Source organism: Camelus dromedarius, chromosome 5 (assembly GCF_036321535.1).
Source record: "Camelus dromedarius isolate mCamDro1 chromosome 5, mCamDro1.pat, whole genome shotgun sequence".
Taxonomy (NCBI): Eukaryota; Metazoa; Chordata; class Mammalia; order Artiodactyla; family Camelidae; genus Camelus; species Camelus dromedarius.
This window is the reverse complement of record NC_087440.1, coordinates 81,957,512-81,981,448: the sequence shown is the minus strand read 5'-3', so window position 1 is coordinate 81,981,448 and position 23,937 is coordinate 81,957,512. Positions and strand designations below refer to the sequence as shown.

General features: G+C 42.5%; 1 protein-coding gene across 1 annotated transcript in view; it reads left to right on the top strand.

Moving 5' to 3' along the window:
• The first annotated feature begins 230 nt into the window (after positions 1–230).
• Positions 231–23,937, top strand: part of NRDE2 (NRDE-2, necessary for RNA interference, domain containing) — a 50,032-nt gene continuing 26,325 nt past the window's right edge. Inside the window, exons 1-7 of the mRNA XM_010988232.3 lie at positions 231–355; positions 10,556–10,664; positions 11,832–12,065; positions 15,013–15,162; positions 19,545–19,995; positions 20,828–21,233; positions 22,556–22,689. Coding sequence (XP_010986534.2) covers positions 292–355; positions 10,556–10,664; positions 11,832–12,065; positions 15,013–15,162; positions 19,545–19,995; positions 20,828–21,233; positions 22,556–22,689 — 1,548 coding nt within the window. The 5' untranslated portion in view covers positions 231–291. The remainder of the gene's footprint in view (positions 356–10,555; positions 10,665–11,831; positions 12,066–15,012; positions 15,163–19,544; positions 19,996–20,827; positions 21,234–22,555; positions 22,690–23,937) is intronic.

Below are 23,937 nucleotides of genomic sequence, written 5' to 3'. Positions count from 1 at the left end.
TTTGGGGTTCCCAAAGAAGCCGCCTGGTGCTGATTCCTGGGAAGTGGTCCCTCCCTCCCCGCCCCTACCGCCCCTACCGCCCCTACCGCCCCTACCGCCCCTACCGCCCCTACCGCCCCTACCACGCCTCACCGCTTTTCTTCCCACCCCGCCCCTCGGTCTGGGTCAAGCCCGGAGCAGCGGCAGGAAAACCACACTTCCCAGAGTGCACCGCGACCGCAAAGGCCTTACTACCGGCCTCCGCTTCGGGCGCCATTTCTGTGGCGTGAAAAGGCGGCGCGGCCTGTGATCATGGCGCTGTTCCCCGCGTTTGCGGGCGTTAGTGAGGCTCCCGATAGCGGGAGCTCCAGGAAAGGTAAGCACACAAAAGGGATAAAAACGGCACTTGGCAGGCTTAGGACGGAGTCTCTCGGCCTGGGTCTCGGCCCTTTCCTTGGCTTTGTTTATCCTCTAGTATCCCAGAGTTCTCCGGGGCGCTGCAAAGCCTTCTGGGAAGAGCGGCCACCCTCGTCCGGGGTCCTGGGCTAGAACTGAGTTCAGGAAGAGAAAGAAAGGCGGAGGAGACGTCCTGCGTGTGGGACTTTTCTTATAATCATGTTGTTGAACCCCATCCTCTCTCCGAGCCTCAGTTGCTTCACCTGTAAAATAGGAATAATGGTACTCCACATCTCGGGGAGATTCCTGATGCAAATCCCGAGTGTTCTTATTGCAGTTTGCTTTCTTTCCTGCTTTACTTATTTCTGAATTTCTTACTGGGTTCGTATCGTTTGGCAGACCAAAAGCTAGGGAATTAGGATCCAGAGTCTAATCAAACACAGTTTCTGTTCAGATGGGCACAGCTGCTGGGGATAAAAACGAACTTATTTAGTGATGGCCGACTGTATGCCGGGTGATGGCATTATGTGTTTAAGCCCTAAGCATTCCCAGACCTGCATTGTTAAAAATTGTGCACATGTGAATTTTAATTTAAAGTAATTAACCGTAAATCATGCACTTATATGGCAGAGTCCAGTCGTGTCTGACACCCCTGTGAGAGCCTCCTGTAGTTCCTACATTTCAATTTGGTAACACTTATCATAATTGTGAGTACTTTTTTACATAATGAGTGTAATTTTGGTCATCCTTTACTTGACTGTAACATCAATGTAGTCAGAAACAGTGTTCGTCTATTCACTGCAGCATGCTTAGATCCTAGCACAGGCCCCAAACATAGTAGGTGTTCAGTAAATATGGTAGGTACTTAACAAAAAAAAATTAACAGTACAAAGTCAGATGTTATAGGTGACAAAGGTGAACTGCAGGAATAATGACTTCTGATGGGAGATTCCATGAAGGATTTATATAGGAGCTAACTTTTGGGCTTCAGGAGTGTACGATTTGGACACATGCAGTGGAGGGGTATTCCAGGACCTTTAAAGGCGTGCAGAAAGGAAAGCATGAAACCCGTGCAAAGAGCTGCAAATAGTTCAGTTTGTCTGGAAATACAGAGGCATAATGAACCTTGAGAAGGAGGTTGAAATTGGTGATGAGGCATGGTACTGACTTGAATAACAGACCAAAGGTTACTCTTTTTATTTTGGGAGGGTGAAATGACAGGTTTACGGGAAGTGTTGCTCTTGTCATTTATCTTAACCAGTATTTTTGGACGTCTTCCGGGTGTTCACCATCAGGGTAATGTTTGTAAAAGAGCTTTTTATGAAGTACTGTATTTTAAAAAATGTAAACACAACATTACCAATCATAATGACATTAACTAAATTCCTTAATACCATCTAATTGCTAGTCAATGTTCAAATTCCCCAAGCTGTTTCAAAAATGGCCTTTTACAATTAGTTTGTGCACGTCAGTATCCAAAGAAATCTAACAATGCATATTGTGGATATATCTCTTAGGTCTCTTTTTAATATAAAACAGTTTCTCCTTTCCTTTTATTTTCCCTTGTGATTTATTTGTTGAGGAAATTGGGCCATTTTTCCTGCAGATATTTCCCACCAAATCCTTATGGTGTCATTTAACATGCTTATCTATCCTATCCTGCTATTTCCTGTAAACCGGTAATTAAATCTAGAGAGTTAATTGGATTCAGGTATAATTTTTTATTTTTAGTTGAAAATACCTTATTAGGGATACTCTGCAATTGCTGTTGAGCCAAATTAGGAGAATGTGCTGTCTTGTTTTCTCTTTTTTAGTGGTAAGATTGATCAGTGGATTCATGGATGGCTTGATTCATCCATTATGAAGCTGCCCATCAGTCGTTTTTGCAGCCTTTTGTGATTATGCTTAGATCCACTATTTCATTGGAGTTACAAAATGGTTATTTTCTATTTTTAGCATTCCTCCTATGCTTATTAGTATCAGTTATTCTATAAAGAACTTTTCCTCACTGTATTTGTATCAATTATTCTATAAAGAACTTTTTCACACTCTGGGATACCCTGAAATAGAAATCAGGCCGGAAAGATAGGATGAATGCTTGATTTGTTCCCTTTGTCAGTTTTCAGAATAATAAGTCAGGGTCCTGGCAACTTTCAGAGGTGTTCAGTAAGGTGTTCCCCACCCCTCCTTTGCATTATGAACTCATGAATTTTTTTAAACATCTTTCTATTTCAGTTTGTTGCTCATATTATTCTTCCAGTGCTCAGATTGTACCCCATCTTCGGCTGATGGGGGCCTGATCAAGTTGGGCCTGTGTCTTTTTGGCATCACCCAGTTGTTTTTCATCGCTTCCTTGCTTTCTGCCCTAAAAGCTGCCCAGAGCTCATCACTTACGTGTTTTGTTAGTTTTTTGTTTGTTTTGCCTGGAACTGACAGTTTCTCACAGGAAGCTTGGTTTTTCTTTTAGTGGAAAACGGTATGGGTATGTAAAACCCGCAAATTGGGTGTTAGGAGTACTTATACACACTGGGTTGTCATTATGTCTAAACGTTTTCAGTGGCCAGAACCAGAAAGAAAAAAAACACATCATGAATTCATATTGATATTTCCAGTCCAAATTTAAGATTGTGAGCTTTTTTTAATTGATTTCTTTGATTTACCATTTATGTTTCTTTCCTCTTATGCTGAAAATCTTAGTTTTTAGTGTCATTAGTCCATCTATGTGTATGTTCAAAATAACAGTAGCAATACGACTAATACTAAATAGTTCAGTATTTCTTTATGGTTCTCTGTGCCCTGAGGCTATTATCCCACAACCCATGTGCTGTCAAATTACTGTTTTAAATTCACTTGAAATAATTCTCTGTGTGGTTTTGCTACCAGTTTGATATACAATTAGTTATATTTGTTTTCAGTTTTTAGGGATTGCATTTTTCTTTTTGATTGACCCTGTTTTATAATGTGAAATATTTACATGGTTCTAAAGTTGACAATGCATACAAACCAAGTACATTCAGAGAAAAAATCTTCCATCTCTGTTCTCCAACCCTTCCCATACAGGTTAGAATATTTATTAGTCAATGATACCCTTCCATTTTTTTCCCCCTTTGTATGAGCAACTACATGTCCCTCCGGTTTCTTAAACGCATACTATTCTTCATTTCACCTTAAATCCCAGAGATCACTCTGCAGTGGAGTATAGAAATCTTCCTCACTCCTTTTGACTGGTACACAGGACTCCATCGTGTGGATGCCATATACTTTATTCTGTTAGTCCCTGTTAAAGACTTTTGCTGTTAAAAATAGAAGCACTGTGCTGTGGGCTTTACACTATAAAATGTTATAAAAATGCAAGATGGTGTTAGTACTGGTGGGTGCAGAGTTTCAATTAAAAAAAAATTTAAACTCCTGGACAGATGATACCAAAGCAAGTGAGAGAGGCTCTGTTCTCTACTCCCTAGGTACTGTTAAGTGTTGGGCCAAGCTTTAAGTAGGCATCACATTTAGTAAGGGTATGGGCGAGGCTAGTTTCAGCAACATTCATTCTTTGAACAAGCAGGCATAGAGCTCCACTGCTGTGTTAGGAGCAGCAGAGGGCTCCTGGCGTGTGGTCTCTCCAGTTCTTGAGCTTTTCTTCCAACACCATCAGATTTGTTAGGATTGTCTACTCTAAAATGTTGCTGCTTGGGAGTTGCCTCTTTGGACAGAGTTGAAATGGAAGATATGAGGCATGTGAGGCAGATGTGTTATCCACGTTTGGAGAAGCTAAAGACATTATCTTTTCCCCCCAAACCTGCCCTTCTTCCTGTGTCCACGTCAGAACATGGCACCACCATTCCCCTAAGCCAACACTTAGACACGTACCTCAGCTTCGTCTTTCCCCCATTCAGTTCTTCATCTAGTCCTTCCAACGAGCTCTTAAATTGATGAGTTTCCCTCTGTTCTCACTGCTGCTGCATAATTTTTGCCACTGTCATCCCCTGGATTATTACAGCATCTTCCTAAATAGTCTCCCCATCTTCAGTCCTACCTTCTTTCCCTGAACCATTATCCATTGTAGCCAGAATTTTAAAATCGCTTAGTTAAAAAAACACTCTGTGCCATCCACTGGTCTAAATGCTTTACAAATAAGTATGAACTTGGTGACGCCTCATAACAACCCTATGAAGTTGGTACTTCTATCAGCATTTTTAAGGAGAAGGAAAGGAGGTAACAGCTGGGACTTGAGCTCAGGCAGTGTAGCTTCAAAACGCTTCCTCTTAAACTCTACTGTCTGCTGCTGCTCTTTGGAACGCTAGCCCTGATTTTTGTCACCCTTGCTCAAAACTTTTCAAGCATTTGCTCATTGCTTTCAGGGTAAACCCAAGCTCTGGTATGTTTCTAGGGCCCGTTAAGTGTCTCCAGCTTCATTTCACGCCTACTCCCTCCACTCCCAGTGGTCCAGCTGGTACAGCTTCCTCCTGTTTCCCCGAGAGTCATGCTTTCTCACTTTCAGGCCTTTGTCTAAGCCATTTCCCCTGCCTCGGTGCTTCCTAGGAACATGTTGGCCTAACTCTTTCTCCTCCTTTTGGTCTTGTTGAGATGTTCTCCCAGGCAGCTTTCTCTGATCCATGCCTAGGCTCGATTAGGGGCCCTAATTGTGTGCTCTCGTTAGACCCTGTATACTTTCTCTATCTTGGCATTTGTCTCGTTGCACGTAAGTGACTGCTGGTGTGCCGGCTCCCTGAGGCTGTGCTGGCTTTGTCCTGCTCACTGTGTGTTCGCAGCACCTAGAACAATGCCTGGCTCTCAGTAAAAAAGTGCCGAATGAAGGGATCGGAGAGATTAAGTACCTTGTTCAGAGAGGCACAACTAATAAGCGATAAAGCCAGTATTTGAACACAGGTCCCTCTGACACTGGAAAATGTGTTATAAACCACAGTGTGGTATTGGAATGTTGGGATTTGGTTGTTTAAATTTTACCTTTGGGATCCCTGGGTCTCTGCAAGCTGTAGGTTAATTTTCTGAAAGGGCTGACTTTGCCTAGGTTCTCTGTAATCACCGTCTTAAATGCAGTTCTTAGCCACGTTTGCTGGTGCTTTTTGTACAAATGTTTGTGCTCTCAGATTCCTTGTCAGAAATCAAGGGTTTCCATCAGAATAAAGAGCTTGGCTCATTCTTTTCAAAGGAATAACCCCCTTCCCTAATATATATGCTAATTTATTTATACAGTCAACCCTAGAAATGTCTCTTGAATTATTATCCCTGGAGGGGTGGTGCTTGCCTCTGAGTTCACATAAACTGATAATCAGTGCTGTTTTATTATACAGGTTTCCCCCACTATCTGCATGTAGAGCGTTCCTGTGAAACCTTTTGTAAGCAGAAATGGCATAGAGCGAAGAAGCAATTACTTTAGGACACATCTTGCTAATGGATGCACAGAGCAAATCAGGATAAAGCACAGACACAGTTCAAAGCTATAGTGGCTGGATGCTGAGATGCTGGGTATAGCTGCGAGGAAGGAGCTTGGCGGTGCCACTGTCACTGGGGTGCTCGCTATCCTCTTGAGGGCTCGCTGCAAAACAAATGCTTCCCGCTATTTTTGCTTTTCGCCTTTTTTTGTAAAATCGAAAATCCTCTTTAGGTTTCTTTTTGTGAGCAAAAGTAGGTACTAATGTAGGTCGTAAAAGCAAACTGGTGTAAAGTGAGCTTTGGAAAATGGAGGATGCCTGTAACACAATGGGGAGTGGGTGTGGAACAAGGTTATTTCATCCAGTTGCGATTCAAAATTTGTTTTTAAAATTTAAATCTATTCATGACAATTCCTTCTCTCTCTCTCTCTATAGTGGGATTAAAGCATTTTCTCTGGTGATGGAGAAATAGAATTATATAATAAACTTATATAATCACAAAAAGCATTTCAACTTGATGTATTCAGTGATGATTCACTATATTATTTTCTGTAAAATTATACATGATGTGGTTCTTACAGATACCTGCCTGGTTTTGTTAGGCAGTAGTTCTAAGGGGTTTTTTCCTGCCTGATACTTCCACCCTTCCCTTTCTCGGATGTGTGTATGTGTATAATAGGGTGCTGATTTCCAGGTGAGTTTCAGCCTGTGATTACTTACTAACCTGCAGGGACAAAAGGTTTGTCAGCCAGTCGGCTTCTCTTTCTTAAACCCGAGGTATGTGGTATGCTGCTAGTCTTCTCTGTAGCATGCTACACCCTGCATGGTATTGACACAATTATCTAAATATATTTGGCATTTGTAAATTATTTGAGGATGTAAGTTAAAATAGAAAAGGACTTTGCAGTCTGATTAATAAAGCATCTTTTGATCTGAGGTAACTTTCCAGGATTGTGTAATAAAAATTTAGCAATGCTAATGTTATTATGTGAAGAGTTAATGTTATTTTTAAATATAAGCACCACGTGAGCAGGGACTTGCTAACCACTGGGCATCCAAAGCCTAGAACTGTGCCTGGACACAAACTAGGTATTCTTTTCTTTAATGGTTAAATCTGCATTTACAGTGAAAACTGGAAGAATTATAAAGTTGTGCTTTATACCTAGATAATAGCTTTTGACAATCTCATATTCTTTCAGTTCAGTAAATTAGGCGCTAGGGGTACAAAGATGCAAAGATATAGTTCAGATCCTCATTCATTTTATTTATTCAGCAAATATTTGTTGATTGCACTTACTTTGTACCAAGGCACTGTGCTGGGAGTTGGGAATACAGGAGTGAATAGTCATGGCTCCTGCCCACATGTTGCTTTTGTTTTGGGAAGAAGGGAGTGGGAAGAGTGGAGGCAAGCTGGAAACTCAGATGCAGGAGTTGTAAACCAGTTGCTGTATAATTTGTTTGGCTGGCAGAATGTTTTTGTTTGTCTTTTTCTTTTTTTCTGTTGCCACTCTGGATCATGTCACACTGATCATTACTCATCTGGTCCCTGTAAGGATCTGAGTTGTTGACCTTTGGTTTGGAATTTAGTGGAAGACTGACGTGCAGAGAATGAGATTACAATATGAAAATTGCCACAATAGCCCCCTGTACCAGTTGCAAGGAGACTCGGGAAAACCAACTCCTTAGTTGAGGAAGTGAAGAGTGGCGCCGTGGCGTGGTTAGGACTGGATGGAGAATCACAGGTCCAGGTTCGGCTGTGTGCATTAGGCTGTGTGACTTAACTTCTCTGGGTCTCCAGCTGTTGATCTGTAAATGAGGAGTGGCGGCCAGGCTGTGCTCCAGAGTCTTCTCAGACCCACTCCTCCATGGGAACCTCCAATAGGAGCATCCAGCTTTCTCTGTTCTGCATGTTGGACTTCTCTGAAAGATTTTGTTTGAACAGTGAGTTCCTTGGCTGAAAAAGTTTGAAAATCTCCGGACTAGATGATCTCCCCAATTTTTCTAGGTCTAACATCCAGTGATTATTACTTCTAATATTCCACACATCTTCACTGCTAATATGCTAGCAAAAAAAAAAAAAAAGCAGCAGCAACTTCTTATCAAGTAAAAATGCCTTTTGTTCCTACAAAAGGTCATTTGGTTGAGAAGAAAGTCACTCAAATGGTCAATGATGATTTGAGTTCAAAATCCAAGAGTTTTAGTTCTTTATACACTACTCCCCTGCCACCCACGGTAGTCCCATATGGCAAAGCCTTAACTGCATCCTTAAAAAGCTTTTCTTTCTGAAGGACTTTGGAGAGTCACAAACTTTGTTGTTTTGAGGTCTGTATTTCTTTACATTTCCTCCAAGCTGTCATCACTATCAGAATATTTATGTAAAAATATAATGGGCTTGTTTGAGAGCATCTTTCCTTGCATATTGTTTGTTTCATCTTGTCCCACTTTTCCTTCGCTCATGATAGAATCCAATTATTGTGGAAATAATTGTGATCTCAGTGAGCAACAGGAACTGTTTCACATACCTCTTGCCAGGAATTAGGTCCAAGGGAAAGGAACCACCACAAAGGAAACAATAGAAGAAAGACAGCATGAACAATTGTTGCAACTCTTACCAAGTATGACCTTACAAACTGTTGCTCCCTTTGAGCCTTAGTTGCCTCTTCTGTACAGTGGAGATCATAGTACCTCCCATAGAGGGTTGTTGTGAGGATTAAAAGATGGGAAGTGCTTAACCTGTTGCTTGGCCTACAGTAGGCACTTTGTAAGTTAGATTCCCTCTCTTCTTTCCCTTTCTCCTGTGCTTTTTAATGTACCTTTTCTCTTTAGGAATTTACTTTCCTGCCTCCCTCTCTTTTCCACAAATATTTATTTAACTCCTACTGATGTATGCCAGGCGTTGCTCTCAGTGCTGGGGGTATGGCAGTGAGTAAAACAAGGTCTTGTCATCACAGAGCATACATTCCAGTATCTCTTCCTCACTAAGATGCAGTTACCACCAGGGACTAGAATACAGAATTTACAAAGAACTCTTACGACTCAGTAATAAAAAGAGACAACCCAATTAAACATTGGGCAAAGAATTTGAGTAACTATTTCTATTCAAATATGAAGGGCCAGTAAACACATGAAAAGAATCTCAACATCATTAGTCACCAGGGAAACAGGAAACACAACCCGAATTAGGAAATACGTCAGACCCAGCAGGATGACTGTGGTCCAGAAGACTGACAGTAACAAGCTGGCAAGGATGTGGAGAAATTGGAATCCTCATGCCTTGTTACTGGGAGTGTAAAATGGTGCAGCCAGTTTGGAAAATGGTCTGGCAGTACCTCAAAATGCTAAACATGAGTTCCCACATGACCCAGCAGTTGTGTTCCTAGATACCTAACCCAGAGAACTGAAACGATCTGTCCATGTAAAAACTTGTCCCCAAATGTTCATAGCAACATTATTTATAATAGCCAAAAAGTGGAAGCAACCTGTGTCCCTCAACTGATAATGGATAAAATGAGGTACATCTATAAAATGGAATATTATTCTGCAATAAAAAGGACTGCAGTACTGATACATGCTACAGCATGGTTGAACTTGGAAAACATGATGCCAAGTGAAAGAAGACTGTGTATTGTATGATCGTGTTTATATGGAATGTCCCAAATAGGCAAATCTATAGAGCTAGAAAGTAGATTAGTAGTTCCCTAGGGCTGGGAGTCGGGGTGGGAGGGCAGGAGGTGGCTGATGGAGACTGACTGCTGATGGGTGTGGGGTTTCTCTTTGGAATGATGAAAATGTTCTAAAATTATCTGAAGGTGATAGTTGCACAATTCTAAATATACTGAAAACCATAGAATTGTACACTTTACATGGGTGACCCTTGTATATAATTTATATTCCCAGGACAGCTATTAAAAAATGTAATTAACCCTTCTCTCTTCTAATTTCAACCATTTCATAGGTTCTTTTTCTTGAGCACATGAAGATGCTCTCACCTCCCATCCTGAAACAAAGCAGGACAAAACACATACCTCCTTGGGCCCTCTTGCTACCACCATCCCATGTTTTTGTTTTCCTTTGGAGCTAAGACTCCTAAAAGTTAGAAAACAAGTAATTTAGAAATAGTTCATTACAGAAGAGTTAAAAATGAATGGATAAGCAGAAAAAAGAAAAATTTTGGACATTTAACCTCACCACCCAGAGATTATTATTACTATATAATTATATAATTATCTTATATAATTTTAGCATTTGTTAGAGAAGTTGACACCTTGGGTTTTATTTTCATAGAGGAACACTGTTACAAGGGAAGACTTAAGTTACCTTAAGATAGGACTTTGGGATTTTTTTTTTAAAGAAAAGATCTTAATATTCTATAATAATATTAAGCCTGGTGGGCTTTTATGCATGATTTGATTTTTTAGCTTTTTGGAATCGTCTGAATCACATTTGGGGTCATTAAAACCCAATGCTTTGGGAGCTTTCATGCTCATTAGAGTGTGGATGGAATACTTAAAGCCTAGTTGCGTTTTAGTCCACACTTGTTGCGTGGCTTTTACTTAAGCTGCAGCCTGATATCACAAGAGGATTTCAGTCTTAAATATTTTATAGTGTGTGAAAGCCCTGTGCCCTGTGAAATAACAATTTCATGGACTCCCGTCAGCTTCTGTGGACTGTGCAGAATGTCTGGCTGACCTTGGCTGTGAATTAGGATGTCAGCTGGTTAGATGGATTTCCTGCTTTAGAAATCATATTGAGCTAATTTCAGCGATCTCCTCTCCCTGTTGCATGTGCAGAATTAGACTGGCTGAGCAACCCAAGCTTTTGTGTTGGAACCATAACATCTCTGAGTCGACAAACTGAAGAGGCCACAGCCCTTGTTCCTGAAGGGTCACAACTGACAAGGTAGTTTTTTTGATAGATGGATTTTTAGCCTTTGTCATCGTACCGCCTGTAGCTTAGCTTGAATGATGCTCCTTAGAAAACTTGGTGATAAAAGAGTTAGGTAAAACTCTTCCTTTTACCTAATGTAATGATGTGATCTTTGTTTTCCTTGACCTTACTCTTACAGATTGTCCTTTTTTTCCCCTTTGCATTGCAGCAGCAAGTACATGGCACAGTTACTGCCAATAATTAGGCCACAAGGGAAATGGCGTCATTGTGATTCTTAAGTAACTTTATTAACCTCATTAGTAACCTTTAGAATATTGCAGTTCAGGTATTTCTTCAGTTGCCTGAAGATAGGCGTTGTATGCAAAAATGGAAGGAGCTTGTGTAATGACATAGGATAAAATTTCATGAAAACTTTGGGGAAAACAAAACGGCACCCATCTGTACCCAGCGTTGAAAGAAATTTGTTATAGATCACTGAATTGAGAAATGAGGTTTCTCACAAATATAAACCAAGAGGTCCTACTAATACGATGAATTCTAAGAAGCCATGTACTCTAAAAGCACAAGAAGCCTTTAGAAGTTGAGAATAGTTGGTGCATGAGACGGAGTTGTTTGTAGATATTTCAGTAATGAGAAAGAGCTCATGGTCACTGCTAGAAACAAGGACCATCAGTGCTGGGGATACAGCAGAGAATAAAACTAGGTCCTGTTATCACAGAGCATACATCCCAGTATCTCCTCCTCACTAGGATGCAGTTACCCCCAGGGACTAGAATACAGAATGTGTAAAGAACTCTTACAGCTCAGTAAGTTTGGAGGGGGGCATTGAAAGACATACTGACATAATATGTAGAACTGAAAATAAACCTTTCATAGTGTTTTTAAAAGTACTGCATTTAATAAAATAACTGGTAGATTATTTCACTGAAAAATGCATAGATATGAAAGTATAGGTTTAGAAGCTATTCATCTTCACCTGATGTTATTTTAGGTCCAACTCTTGAGTCTTCAAGGTGAGCTGTAATCCAGAAAGTTACCATGTCATATATGGGCAGATAGTAAGTCTGTGTGGGCGTTTGAAGAGTTCCTTTTAAGATGCTTGTTTATTTGCATACTTATTTACATATTATTTTCTTAATTCTCTTCTGAAAATAATTCTGAGGTTGATTTCCCAAACAGGAGTCCTCTGAAATCAGAGCCTTCAGATGAAAGTGACAGCAGCAGAAAGCCCAGACGAGCAAGCAGAAAGAAGAAGAAAGAGAAAAAGAAGAAAAGGAAGCATCAGCATCACAAGAAAACCAAGAGAAGACATGGGCAGTCGAGTAGCAGTGGGTCTGAGCCATATACTGATTCTGAAGAGGACAGACCTTCCCGAAGCGTCAGAGACAGTAAGAAGGAGTCAGAGAAACCGAAGTAGGTTTTCTGTTCTCAGATACGTGTGATTTTTTAAAATCTTAGATGTTTTCCTCCTTGATTGTTGCCGCATGTTAGACACTTGAATGATTACTTAGCCACTCAGTTGAAATAGTCAATAAGTGTATCAATAAAGCTTATAAAAACAAGTAAATCAGAAAAACAGAAGGAGCCCCACCATTAGGTCAGCATAAGAGAAGAAAGCTTTAATTTAAAAGAAAAAAAATAGGGCCATGATTTTCTTTGTGAAATGTTACTTAGACACAGTAATGATTGTGTCAGAATCTGATTCAGACAGAAGTGTATGGGATTCCTGGAAAATGGCAGGCGTGCCTCACAGTGGGCACGGGGCCGGCTCACTGCTTAGCTTTCCACGCTTTTATGAAGAGTAGGAAAACTGGCTTCTCTTTCTTGATACATCTCCCTTTCAGTCACTCACATCAAAACCCCTGCGCGCGCACACACACATGCTTTCTCTGTGGTTTAGGTTAACGTAGGACTTAAAATAATCATTGCTTTTGCCCTTATTTCGCATTTGTTTCGAACCACTGTGTTGACTGCAGTATTTTCTTTCCTTGGGGCTTCACTCCTCCCCACGCTTTGCTCTGCTGTCCATAGTGTTCAAAGCATTCTACAGACCCATCCCCGCATAGGTGCTGAGTGATACGTCTTCCTCTCTGCTTGGTATGACTTCCTCCTGCAGAGGGAGGCACTTTCCCACGTGTGGGCCAGGTGGTATGTACTTGAATTAGCCCTCATTTCATGTTTTTCTTTTCTTTGTTCACATGGTCCAGAAGAGAAAATCTAAGTACCTGTCCAAGGCACACTTAAAAAAATTTAGTGCTATTAAGATGTTCGCAACTGTTTGGGGAATGTTTGCTTTGGTTGTGTGCTTAGATGTCCCACTGGTGTCCGTGAGAGCTCTGGTGAGAGCAAGTCTGGAGTCTGGCCGGTGGAGTTCCCATCAGAGAGGCAAGCAGTGTAGTCGTCCAGCACCCTCTGTCATCAGATCAGCGTCGGAGAAGGCCGCAGGCCTCTGTGCTCAGAGGATCCAGATTTACTTGCCCTCTCTGTGTCTCAGATGCTACACCTGTAACCCTAGAGGACGAAAGAAGAAAGGAGTCTAGCAGCAAGGTTCTGAATTTGGCCGAATCCCTGTGGGCAGGCACCGCTCCTGGCTTCCTCGCAGCTTCCCTGCCACGGCTGGCGTGGAGCCTGATGCGTAGTAAACACGCAGCATGTTTCTGTTACGTGAATGAGTGGATGAATACGGCACTGATGGTCCTGCTCTTTCGTATGTCTTCAGAGCGAAATACTTCAATCACTGTGTGACCCGAAGACTCATACTTTAGCTATTTGTCTTTTTTTATGGCTGAGGAAAACGAGTTTTAAAGGATTTCCTGAAACGGCACAGGAACTACCACAAGAACTTGAAAGAGTTATTTTCAGCCTGTGCTTAACCACATCAGAAGTGATCTTTACAGCCTCGTGATAGTTTTATGATCCAGACAGCATTTCTAAGTTTGTTGGTATTTTGTAGACAGTTTCTATTAGGACCGAAGTGGATTGTTCTTGTCTTCTACTGTTCACTGCTCACTTCTGTGGACCCCTCCTGGGAAGGCCCCCCTGGAAGGATGGTTTGTTTCCACTGAGACCAGGACTCAGATGTTAGTGAGCTGAGAGTCTTTCTGTGATGTCAGGAAAGTGGTTCCTTGCTGGTGGGGGTGGGGTGTACCGTATGGGGGATGGAGGGGGTGACTTCTCAGGAGGCCACAGCTTCTGACTGACCTTTGCTTCCTGGGATGAGCTCCTCTTCACCTTCCTTGTACAAGCCCAGACCACATCCTGCTTTCTGACCTCAGTACCCAGGAGGGGAGGGAAACGGGCTTGTTACATCAAACTCTGTCTCTCCCTTTGCTGCCCCTGTCGGTTTCTGTCATCAGAAAACTCTCCACAGTTGTTCTGAAGGGGAATGTGTTAACATCTCCATGTATTTTAACCCGAGATGCATCATTCAACAAATATTTATTGAGTAGCTACTTTGCATCCCTGAAATGCCATTCCCTCGTGTTCCCAGCCAAGAATGACTTAGAAGCCTTTAGAATCTTTATTTCTATCTGGGCAGAGCCAAAAAAGCTAAGATGGAACAACACTCAGTGGCTGTTTTGACTCCTTTGGCAGCGTCTTGTCTCAGCAGCATTGTGAACCGATTTTCTCTAGAGGCAGAAAGCTGTTAGATGCCAGAAAAACCTTTCCCTCCCTCTTATTTGACTCCTAGGGAGCTGGTTCATTTGTATCTGAGCTGAAAGTCTGCCAACTGAAAAATTGGTTCAAAGGAATAAGTAAGGGTCTCGTCTCACGGTGGTCTCTCTGCCCTTTACGTGGAGGTCTGTCTGTACAGGTAAAACCCCTATGCAGAACTCAGACATTAAACATCAGGCTTAGACCAAGCCTAAGGAACATCTAAGACTGAGGCATTCAGAACTGTGGCTTTGTTGTTGTTATGAGTTGAAATAAATTATCTGAGCACTTTCAGATAAGTTAGGCGCAGTAAGGGCAGCCTTACTTTTTCTTTCTTTCTTTCTTTCTTTTTTTAAAAAAAACCTTGTTTATAAATATATTTGAAATTCCTGTTATAATCATTTAAATAAGTTATTTAAAAAAAAACCCCAGCTATATCCTTTACATTAATTTCTGGGATGGCTTCTTTTCTTGGTAAAATGTCACTTAGTATCAACAATTTTTGCTTCATATTTTAAAACTTTTTCCAGAGTAAGCGTCCTCTTCCCATCTCTAGGGCATGTGCACATTTTATGTACTTGGGTGTGCTTGATACTGTGTGGAGTTTGAAATGTTTGACTTTCATGTTCCTGAAGTGTGAAATATGTACCTGGAAGATTTCTAAGTGCCTCTCCCTTTCTCTTCTTCACCTTCCTGTGTCCCACAGTCAAGAAAACAATGCTGCTGCTGATACTGGACGTCACTCTGTTTGGCTTGAGGACATTCAGACTCTGACAGGAGAAACCTTCAGAACAGATAAGAGACCGGATCCTGCAAACTGGGAGTACAAGTCCCTTTACCGAGGAGATATAGCCAGGTAGCCTTCACGGCGTCCCCACGGGTGCTCCCTGCTGGGCAGTGACCCCCCCCCCCAACGCTCAGCACTGTCTGTCTCTGTCTCTTTGCCTTCCCACCCACAGACTCTGTTGAGTTTCACCCATTGTTAAGTTGTTTAGGTGTAAACAATAGAAGGTGAGTAATCTCACATTTTAAAATAAAAGTTAAACCTTGAGATTAGGATCCAGGTCAGATTAATCCTCTTTAGCCGCTTAGTGCTTGGCGGAATGTGTGGCATAGTAGGTGTTCAATAAATGCTCGTTGAATGAATGAAGCTGAAAATACCTTAAAATGATTGTGATAAACTGTCTGTAAACCATTCGATCTAATCCACATGCCATTTTAATAAGTTACAAAAGCCTTTTATTAATCCACCCCTGATGCATGCCTTTTAAAAATGACATTAAATGGTAATGACTTTTTCAAAATGTTTCCAGCTTATGTCACCAGATAATCATAAAAATAGCTACTTGCTTCAGTAATGAGTCTAAACTTTTCTTCTCTAATCGGTCCGTCAACAATATTTGAATCCTCAATAAACTCTGTAGACACTTAGGACTTTGTAAGCCACTCTTGGGAGCATAATGAACAATAGTAGACAATCTCTGTTCCCAAATAGCTTATAGGTAATGAAAACCGAAGAGAGAGAATTGTGCACTATAAGGCCAAGAGGAGGCCTGGATGGCCATTATCATTCTTTATGGGTTAATTCCTTTTTAGAGTAAATTTTGGTTCCCATTACTTTACTGCACCTCCAAATTTTAATCATGTTTTCACTCTCATGACAGTATAACTCACCACATAAGCAATTCCAACTAAAATTTCCCGTATGATGAGTTTATATCAGTTATTTTGTGCTGCGTATTTATATTGCCATGTTGTCTACTACATCCTCATGGCAGAGTGGAAATGACTACCCTACCTAAGATGTGTTTGTATATTTTGAATGATTTTAACACTCCCTGAAGTCTTACTTGGTTTTCTGTGCCTCCATGGTACCGCGCCGCAGGTGGAGACATGCCCAGCGCACACTGATGGAGCGCTGTACTGTTTGCTGATGTTAGCCTGGCTGATCCCCACAGCTCTGTGGGGAGGAGGGCACTCTGGTTTTATTGACAAGGGAAAGGAGTCTCAGGTTAAGTGTCTTCTCAAGGTCATGCAACCAGGAAGCAGGAGAGTTGGGATCTAAACCTTTGTTCCTCTGACTCCAAATGTTCTTTCCCTGGCTGTAAACAAAGCTGAGACAGGTTGTGTGGTGGGACATTTTCTAGACTGGGAAACAGAAGACTCTGGTTCTCATTCTGACTTTGCCCTTGGCTGGTAATGTAACCAGGCAAGTCACTTAGCCTTTCTAAGCTTCCGCTTATTTGTCTGTAAATCGGGAATTGTAACTCCTTGCTGTGTCTTACATTCAAATATCAGAGATATTTGATAGGGGATTAGGAATTGGTGTGCAAATATAAAAGGTTATTACTTAGTAATTAGATGAAAAAAGGAAACAATATTAACAAAGAGTGGCTCGTGAGCCTCTGCTAGTGAATGGCCCAGACCTGAGGAAGTGTAGAGACAACTGTATGAATCAAACTGCAGAGAGACTGCTGTAAAGGGCAGGGGGCGTTGTTGTGATTTCCTAACGCTAAGGGAGGGAAGTCTTGCCTGGGTTAATAGCTGTACAGCTGCTAGTGTCCAGGTCGGGGCAGACGCCGATCCCATGGCACTCTGAGCTGGTCAGAGGGTGGTGGGAGTCCTGCGTCAGGTGCTGAATTTTCGTTTTTTAAGAGGGACACTGACCAGCCAAGAGTGTCGGAAGGAAGGTGAGCAGACGCTTGGCTGGTGCCGTCCTGTGAGGACTAGGCGAGGGCTGGGGGGTGTTGGCCTGTATCAGGGCTGTGCTCGTTGTCTTGTGAGCGTTGTTGGACTGTCTTCTGGAAGGTGGGTTGGCAACGTGCATGTAACTTGGGAAGGCAGAACCAGGACCAGTGAGTGGCAGTTTGGCCCAGCATAAAAGCAGGCCTAATAGCGTGAGCATCCCAGCAATGACACGGTGTGCGCTGGAGCGTTGTGGTAAACAGGGCTTAGGTTCTAAAGTTAGTGTGTAACTGAGTCAAAATCACCTTTGGAAAATTCCTTAGGAATAGTACGCTATCTATCAGTGAAGTTCAGCTAGTTTTTTCTCCATGTTTGGAAGAGATTATTGTTCCTTTGGCTGTATACCAGATGAAATAGTTGGCTTAGGTTTAGGAGCCAAGATGTATGAAATAATAATAATAATAATAATTTAAACCTATCTAGCCCTTACTGTATGGCTGAGGAAACTTTTTTGATCATCCCAGCAATTCTGTGGCATAAGGTACTGTTGTTATTCCTCTCTTACAGATGAGGAAACGGAGACACTGTTTTTTAAAACTTGATCACAGTCATCCAGCTAGTAGATGGTGGAGTTGGAATTGGGACCCAGGCAGTCTGACACTGTGGGAAGGCACGTGTGAACTGAGTTCACCGAGGGAAGGCAGATTTATGTTGCCCAGCCCTGCTCACTCCAGGGCTCAAGACTCACTGTGTGGATTCAGGGCAGAATTGGGTGCTTGATTTAAACATACTCACTTTCCAAACCCTTTCCCTCTTTTCTTTCCGTTACTTTTCCTTTTCTTTCTTTTCCTTTCCTTTTGCAGTGCACACTCATGTATCCACGCCCTGCATTCTACCATTCACATTTCTGTACTTGCCTGATCATGTACTTGTCCATTCAACTATCAACCCGTCTTATTTTTTTGATGCATTTCAGAGTAAATTATAGAAATCAGTACATTGCCCCCTAAATACTTCAGTGTGCATGTCATCAACTAAAGTTTGATTCATCTATTTTTTCTTGTGATTTAAACTTTACGTACAGTGTAATAATACACATCTTTATTGGCTGAGTGTTGACCAGTGCACATGCCTGTATAACCTAGACATCTGTGAAAACAGAGAACATTGAAATTACCCCAGAAAGTTCCCTCCGGTTCCTTTCTACTCAGTCCACACCCCACCTCCCCAGAGAAAATTACGGTTTTAATTTTTTTCCACCATCAATTAGTTGTCTATTTGAGATTTCGTATGAATGGAATCATAGTGCGTGCTGTTTTGTGTCTGGCTTTTGTCTCTTGGTGTAATGTTTTTGAGTTTCATCCATGTTGTGGCATTTCTCAGTAGTTCCTCTTTCCTGCCGGTGGTATTCTGTTGTGTGGCCATACCACCATTTGTTTATCCATTATCCTATTGATGGGCACCTGGACTTTTTCTAGAATTTGGCTGTTATGCATAAAGCTGCAAAGCTCTTTGTGTAGATATGTGTTTTCCTTTTTCTTGCATAAATACTTAGGACAAGAATTGCTGGGTCATAGGGTAGATCTGTGTTTAGTTTTTTAAAGAAACTGCCAGAACTTTTCCCAAAGTGCTTGTACCAGCTTACAGTTCCACCAGCAGCATATGAGAGTCCTGGTTACTCCACAGATTACTCGCCAGCGTATGGTGTTGTCAGTCCCTTTAATTTTAGCTGTCCTGGTGGGTATGTGCTGTATCTCATTGTGGCTTTAATTTGAGTCTCCTTGATGACTGATGATGTTGAGCACTTTTTCATGTGCTTGTTGGCCATTCGTGACGTTTCTGTTGAGAGCCGTTGCCCATTTTTAATTGGATTGTTTGTATAACACACAAACAGGAAAGTACACAGTTTTCCTTAGTTTTTGTGCGGATATCAGTAGTCATGTGTTTGTAACTCTGGGGACGCCCACATGATCCATAAAAGCATTTTAGAAACCAGCCTTTTTTCCTGTCGGGTACAAAATAGCCAAACGTAATTTTATTTGACATACTTCGTTTCAGGATTAAAAAAAGCATCTTAGACCTATCTGTTATCTTCTTAAGTAGGGACCCAGGACAGCACTGAGGAAAGGGACCGGTCGAGGAGACAGATGACCTAGTGTCACCTGTGGTCTCAGTGCTCTTACTTAGAAATAGTGTAAAAGAGGGGATGATAATTTCCGCCTTGCCTGTCACACGTGATTGTGTTGATCAAATGACATCATGTGTGTGACAGTACTTTACAAAGCTTCAGGAAAATATAAGTTACTAAGATCTGGACGACAGGCAGGATCTTCAGTTTATGAGACATTAACGAAGAGTCGTGTTAGAAGAATAAGCAATCAGGCAGAAAAAGTTAATGCTAATCCTCGTATTTCTCTAAACAGAAGCAAATGGAAGGTAAGGTGAATGTAAATCTGTGTGGTTAACTGGCGTCACAAGAGTTGTCCGCTGAGCCCGCGGGCACTCCTGGTGCACACACTCTCTGAGTAACTTGTTTTCTTTTTCAAATTTAAGATACAAGAGGAAAGGAGACTCCTGCCTTGGCATTAACCCTAAGAAGCAATGTGTATCTTGGGAGGGGACGTCCACAGAAAAGAAGCGTTCACACAAGCGTGTCGAGCGCTATTTCACGAGGAAGAATGTGGGATTAATGAACATTGACGGAGTTGCCGTTAGCGGTAAAACCGAACCTCCGTCATCCGAGCCACTCTCGTTTATCCCAGTGAAGGACTCAGAGGATGTGGTTTCTCCTGTTACAACCTGGCTGAACCCTCTGGGGATTTACGATCAGTCCACCACGCAGTGGTTGCAAGGACAGGGTCCTTCAGAGCAAGAATCCAAGCAGCCAGACCCACAGCCAGACAGAGAGAATGCGCTTCTCAAGGCCAAGGTGGAGGATTTTAACAGGAGGGTTCGGGAGAATCCTCGGGATGTTCAGCTATGGATGGCGTTTGTTGCTTTTCAGGTAGGTTTCACTGTCCCAGTTCTCTTACGTTAGGATGTTGGTCCTCGTTGGGGCAAACTGATGTACTCTGCAGCAATTTTTGAGCTCTGTGCGGAGCCCTGGCACCAGTCCTCCAAAGATGATTAGAATATAGCCCTTGCCCTGAGTTTGCTCGAAGTCCAAGAGGAAGACTGACATGTGAAGGACAAATGCAGTCTGGGGTAATCAGCACTATAAGGTGTCATTTGGGGTAGAGTGGGGGAGTGACGTGCCACTTGCGAGTAAGGAAGGGCTCCCAGGTGACACTTGAACAGAACCGTGAGAGAAGAGGATGCTCACCAGGCAGGTAGAGGCGTTCCTGAGGTGCAAACACAGCACGCCAAACGCACAGAAGTGCAGAAGCGGAGGGGCTACCAGTGAAATTCCTTGGAGCTTTGTGCCCCCTTTCTGAAGTATATGGATTTGTCTTAGTCCCACACTTTTTTTGAACCACTTACAGAATTATCATATTTCGTCCCACTTTTGGCTGTGTTACTGATAAAACTGACTCTTCAGAAAAGGTTTTCTAGACACTGCACGCTAGTTATTGATACATAAATCTAAGTTTAAAATGGCAGCGTGCGCCAGTAAATTAGTTGAAAGGAACATGAGGCCAAGCATGGTCGGGAGTACAGGCAGCCTGGGTTCCCTAGGAGTTCTCATTAGAAGAAGGTGTGATAAATGGTCATCAAGAGAGTCTGAGTAACAGTTCATTTTGAGAGGTGAGAAACCCTTTGGGGCTTGCAAGTCACTCTCAATCCTGAGGGTCCCCCAGTTCCATTTGCATTTGTAAATCGGTGTTTTTGTCGTTGAGGACGAGGTCATGAGAAGTCCTGGCCTGTACTCCGTGGAGGAAGGAGAGCAGGAAAAGCAGAAGCGGTCCCTGCGGCTGGTCCTGGAGAAGAAGCTGGCCATTCTGGAGCGGGCCATCGAAAGCAACCAGAGCAGCGTGGACCTGAAGCTCGCCAAGCTGCAGCTCTGCACCGAGTTCTGGGAGTCCCCGACCCTGCTCAAAGAGTGGCAGAAACTGATCTTCCTGCATCCCAACAATACAGGCCTGTGGCAGAAATACCTTCTGTTTTGCCAGAGCCAGTTCAGCACCTTTTCCGTATCAAAAATTCAGAGTCTGTATGGAAAATGCTTGAGTACGCTGTCTGCCGTTAAGGACGGCAGCATCTTATCTCACCCCGAGCTGCCCGGCACCGAGGACGCCATGTTTGGTAAGGAGACGACGGCCAGGTCCACTTAACCAGGGAGGAGCTGTACTTTCTTTTGGCTTTGGTTGAAAATGAAGATTTATTTTTGGTTGAATTTAGGAAAGTCTTAGGAAAGTCTAAATCAATAAAACTGATTTTTTAAAAAAGTACTATGACTTCTTTTGATAACAGGGTCTCCCCCTTCCAGCGTCTTGGTGGTGGGGAGCATTAGAAACAGTAGAGTTAGGGAAGCGTCACTAGACTAGAAGTTCCAACTTTTCGACCTATTAATCAAGTAAACCTAACTGCTGTGGCTGTGGGTGGCTTGTCTGTTGAGATGCCTGTATTCCTCTCACCCAGTCACAGAGTCTCAGTCCTGTAGGACGCTCTGACCAGCTGGGAATCACTGTATAGATATAGGTCATTGATATTGTTATACTGTTAACTTTTTTGGCATGTACAGTTTGTCCAGTAATGAGATATGGGAGACCTCATGTTATGCAGGAACTGGAGCGTATCACTCTTGACTTGAATCCTGGGTTTGCCCTTCATTGGTTCTCGTGTGACCTTGGGTAGGTTCCTCCACCTGTTTGAGCTCTGGTTCCTCCCTCAGCAACAACAGTACGATACCTGCTTTCCAGGATTATTGTGCATGTCGGCTGCAATAATACGTGTTGAGTCCAGCTCAGTGTCTGGCGCATAGCAGACGTTCATTTGATCAAATCCCTGTTACTGAATATTGCTACTAATTCTAAAGATAGAAATATATTGCTCTGGAAATAATAATGGTTTACCTGACGGACTTAGAGCCGTATGTTTGATGTCATTTGTGATATGCTCAGGTGGCTTAATGGTATTTGGTAGATGGGACTATACCACAGTTAAGACCAACTGAAATCTTCAGACATGGAACCCTGATTTGTTACAGCAGACCGAGTACACGATGAAAATCTGCTGGTGAATAATGCCATCTAGTGATCAGCTGAGTACACATCTTTGCTTTCTGCTAAAAAAATCTAATCTGCCATTTTTTTCCCTGGAATTTTTCCGTGTAACAGTGAGCTTTGAGTATTTGATAACCAGTATTCAGACCAACCTCTTGCCTTATTTTATTGTTAATATTTGTACTCTGTGGCGGTTTCATTTAAAAATCAGACTGAATAAACTTGATTGTAGTCCTAATGTGAGCCCTTCTAAATCAGGACATGTATGTCTTCAAAAACATAACAGTCATTGATCTCAGGGAAAAGGTGTTCTGGGTGTTTAACTGCATGTTTGTAGAGGTGACGTTCTCCCCTTTGAGAGGTGTTAACCAGCTTGTCCCCGTCTGCTCTCCCTGCCTTCAGCTCTCTTTCTTCAGCAGTGCCACTTCTTGCGGCAGGCCGGGCACGCGGAGAAGGCGGTCTCTCTGTTCCAGGCCATGGTTGACTTCACCTTCTTCAAACCCGACAGCGTGAAAGATCTGCCTACCAAAGGACAGGTACCATTCTGCCTCCCTGCCCTCCTGTCCCTCCTCTTCTGGTGGTGGGTGTGGATAGTGGGAGGTGGTGGTAGTGTTTTTTAAATATTTATATCCATCCTCCTTTGCACCAGTCCTGTTGAGGATTATTCCTCAGAAATATACTGGCACTGCAAGGGAAATTCCCGAATGAAAGTAGTGAAACGTGGAGAAGAGGAAAGAAGATCCCCCCCACTTTCCCAGAGATAAAGACTCACTTATGTTCCTTTTTGCCCTCACTTATGGCCCTCCTCCCCGTTTAAATGCTCACTGTCCCCACCCACCGGGAGACAGTTGTCGTGCCTTCTGAACCACGGGTGCTCTGTCCTTCCTCCGTGCAGTCTAGTCTGGGTCTCGTGCTAACCTTCCCCAGTTAACCTTCCCACTACCTAAAATCTTTGCCGGAGTTGCAAATGACCTTACACCTTGGTGCTTTGTCAACACTGATTCTAACTGGGGAGGGGTTAATTGTTTAGATGATGAGTGAACATTGCCAGTATTTGTGATATGTAGCAATTAAAAAAAAACCTCACTGTAGAGCTGTCCATAAGAAAAACTTTCTTTTTCCTTTTTCCACTCAAGAAAACTGTTTCCTACTTGGCACAGAGGGTTTGGCGGGAGATGGATAGGATATCTGAATTTACAGTGAACTTTCAAAGGTCTTTCACAAGAGGCTAAGGTCTCCATCTTGTGGAGTTTTTATGAATTGCCTGTAAAGACTACTTTTATCATTATTTTTAACGTTTTTTTCCTAGACAAAATATTGGTTAGTATTGGTATAACTGGTTGTTAGTACAATAAGGCAGATAATACAGTTATCGTAAGACACGCTTTGCTGTTTTAAGAACACGCTGTGCTACCGAAGTGATTCTTAGCCTCTGCAGAGTGTTGGGTGTGTGGCTGGAGGTCAGGATCTGAATCGCCCTCATCCCCACCCCTTTGCCGACACTTGCCATCTGTGATGACAGTAGGTGCTGATGAGGGACTGAAGGGAGTCTGGACCCACATACTTGAGGCTGTAAATATTCTGGAGGACGTGACCACGTCTCAGCACAACATGTGTTCCTAACACCTGGCACCGTGCCCAGCACACAGTGGGGACTCAGTGCTTGTTGGCACAGAGCTGAACATGGTAGGCATCCTGCAAATAAGAGGTCTGTAGTTTCAGAGCATTTACACGACAACTTTGAAATTTTAGTTTAGTGACATTCCACATCTTTATAACAGAGA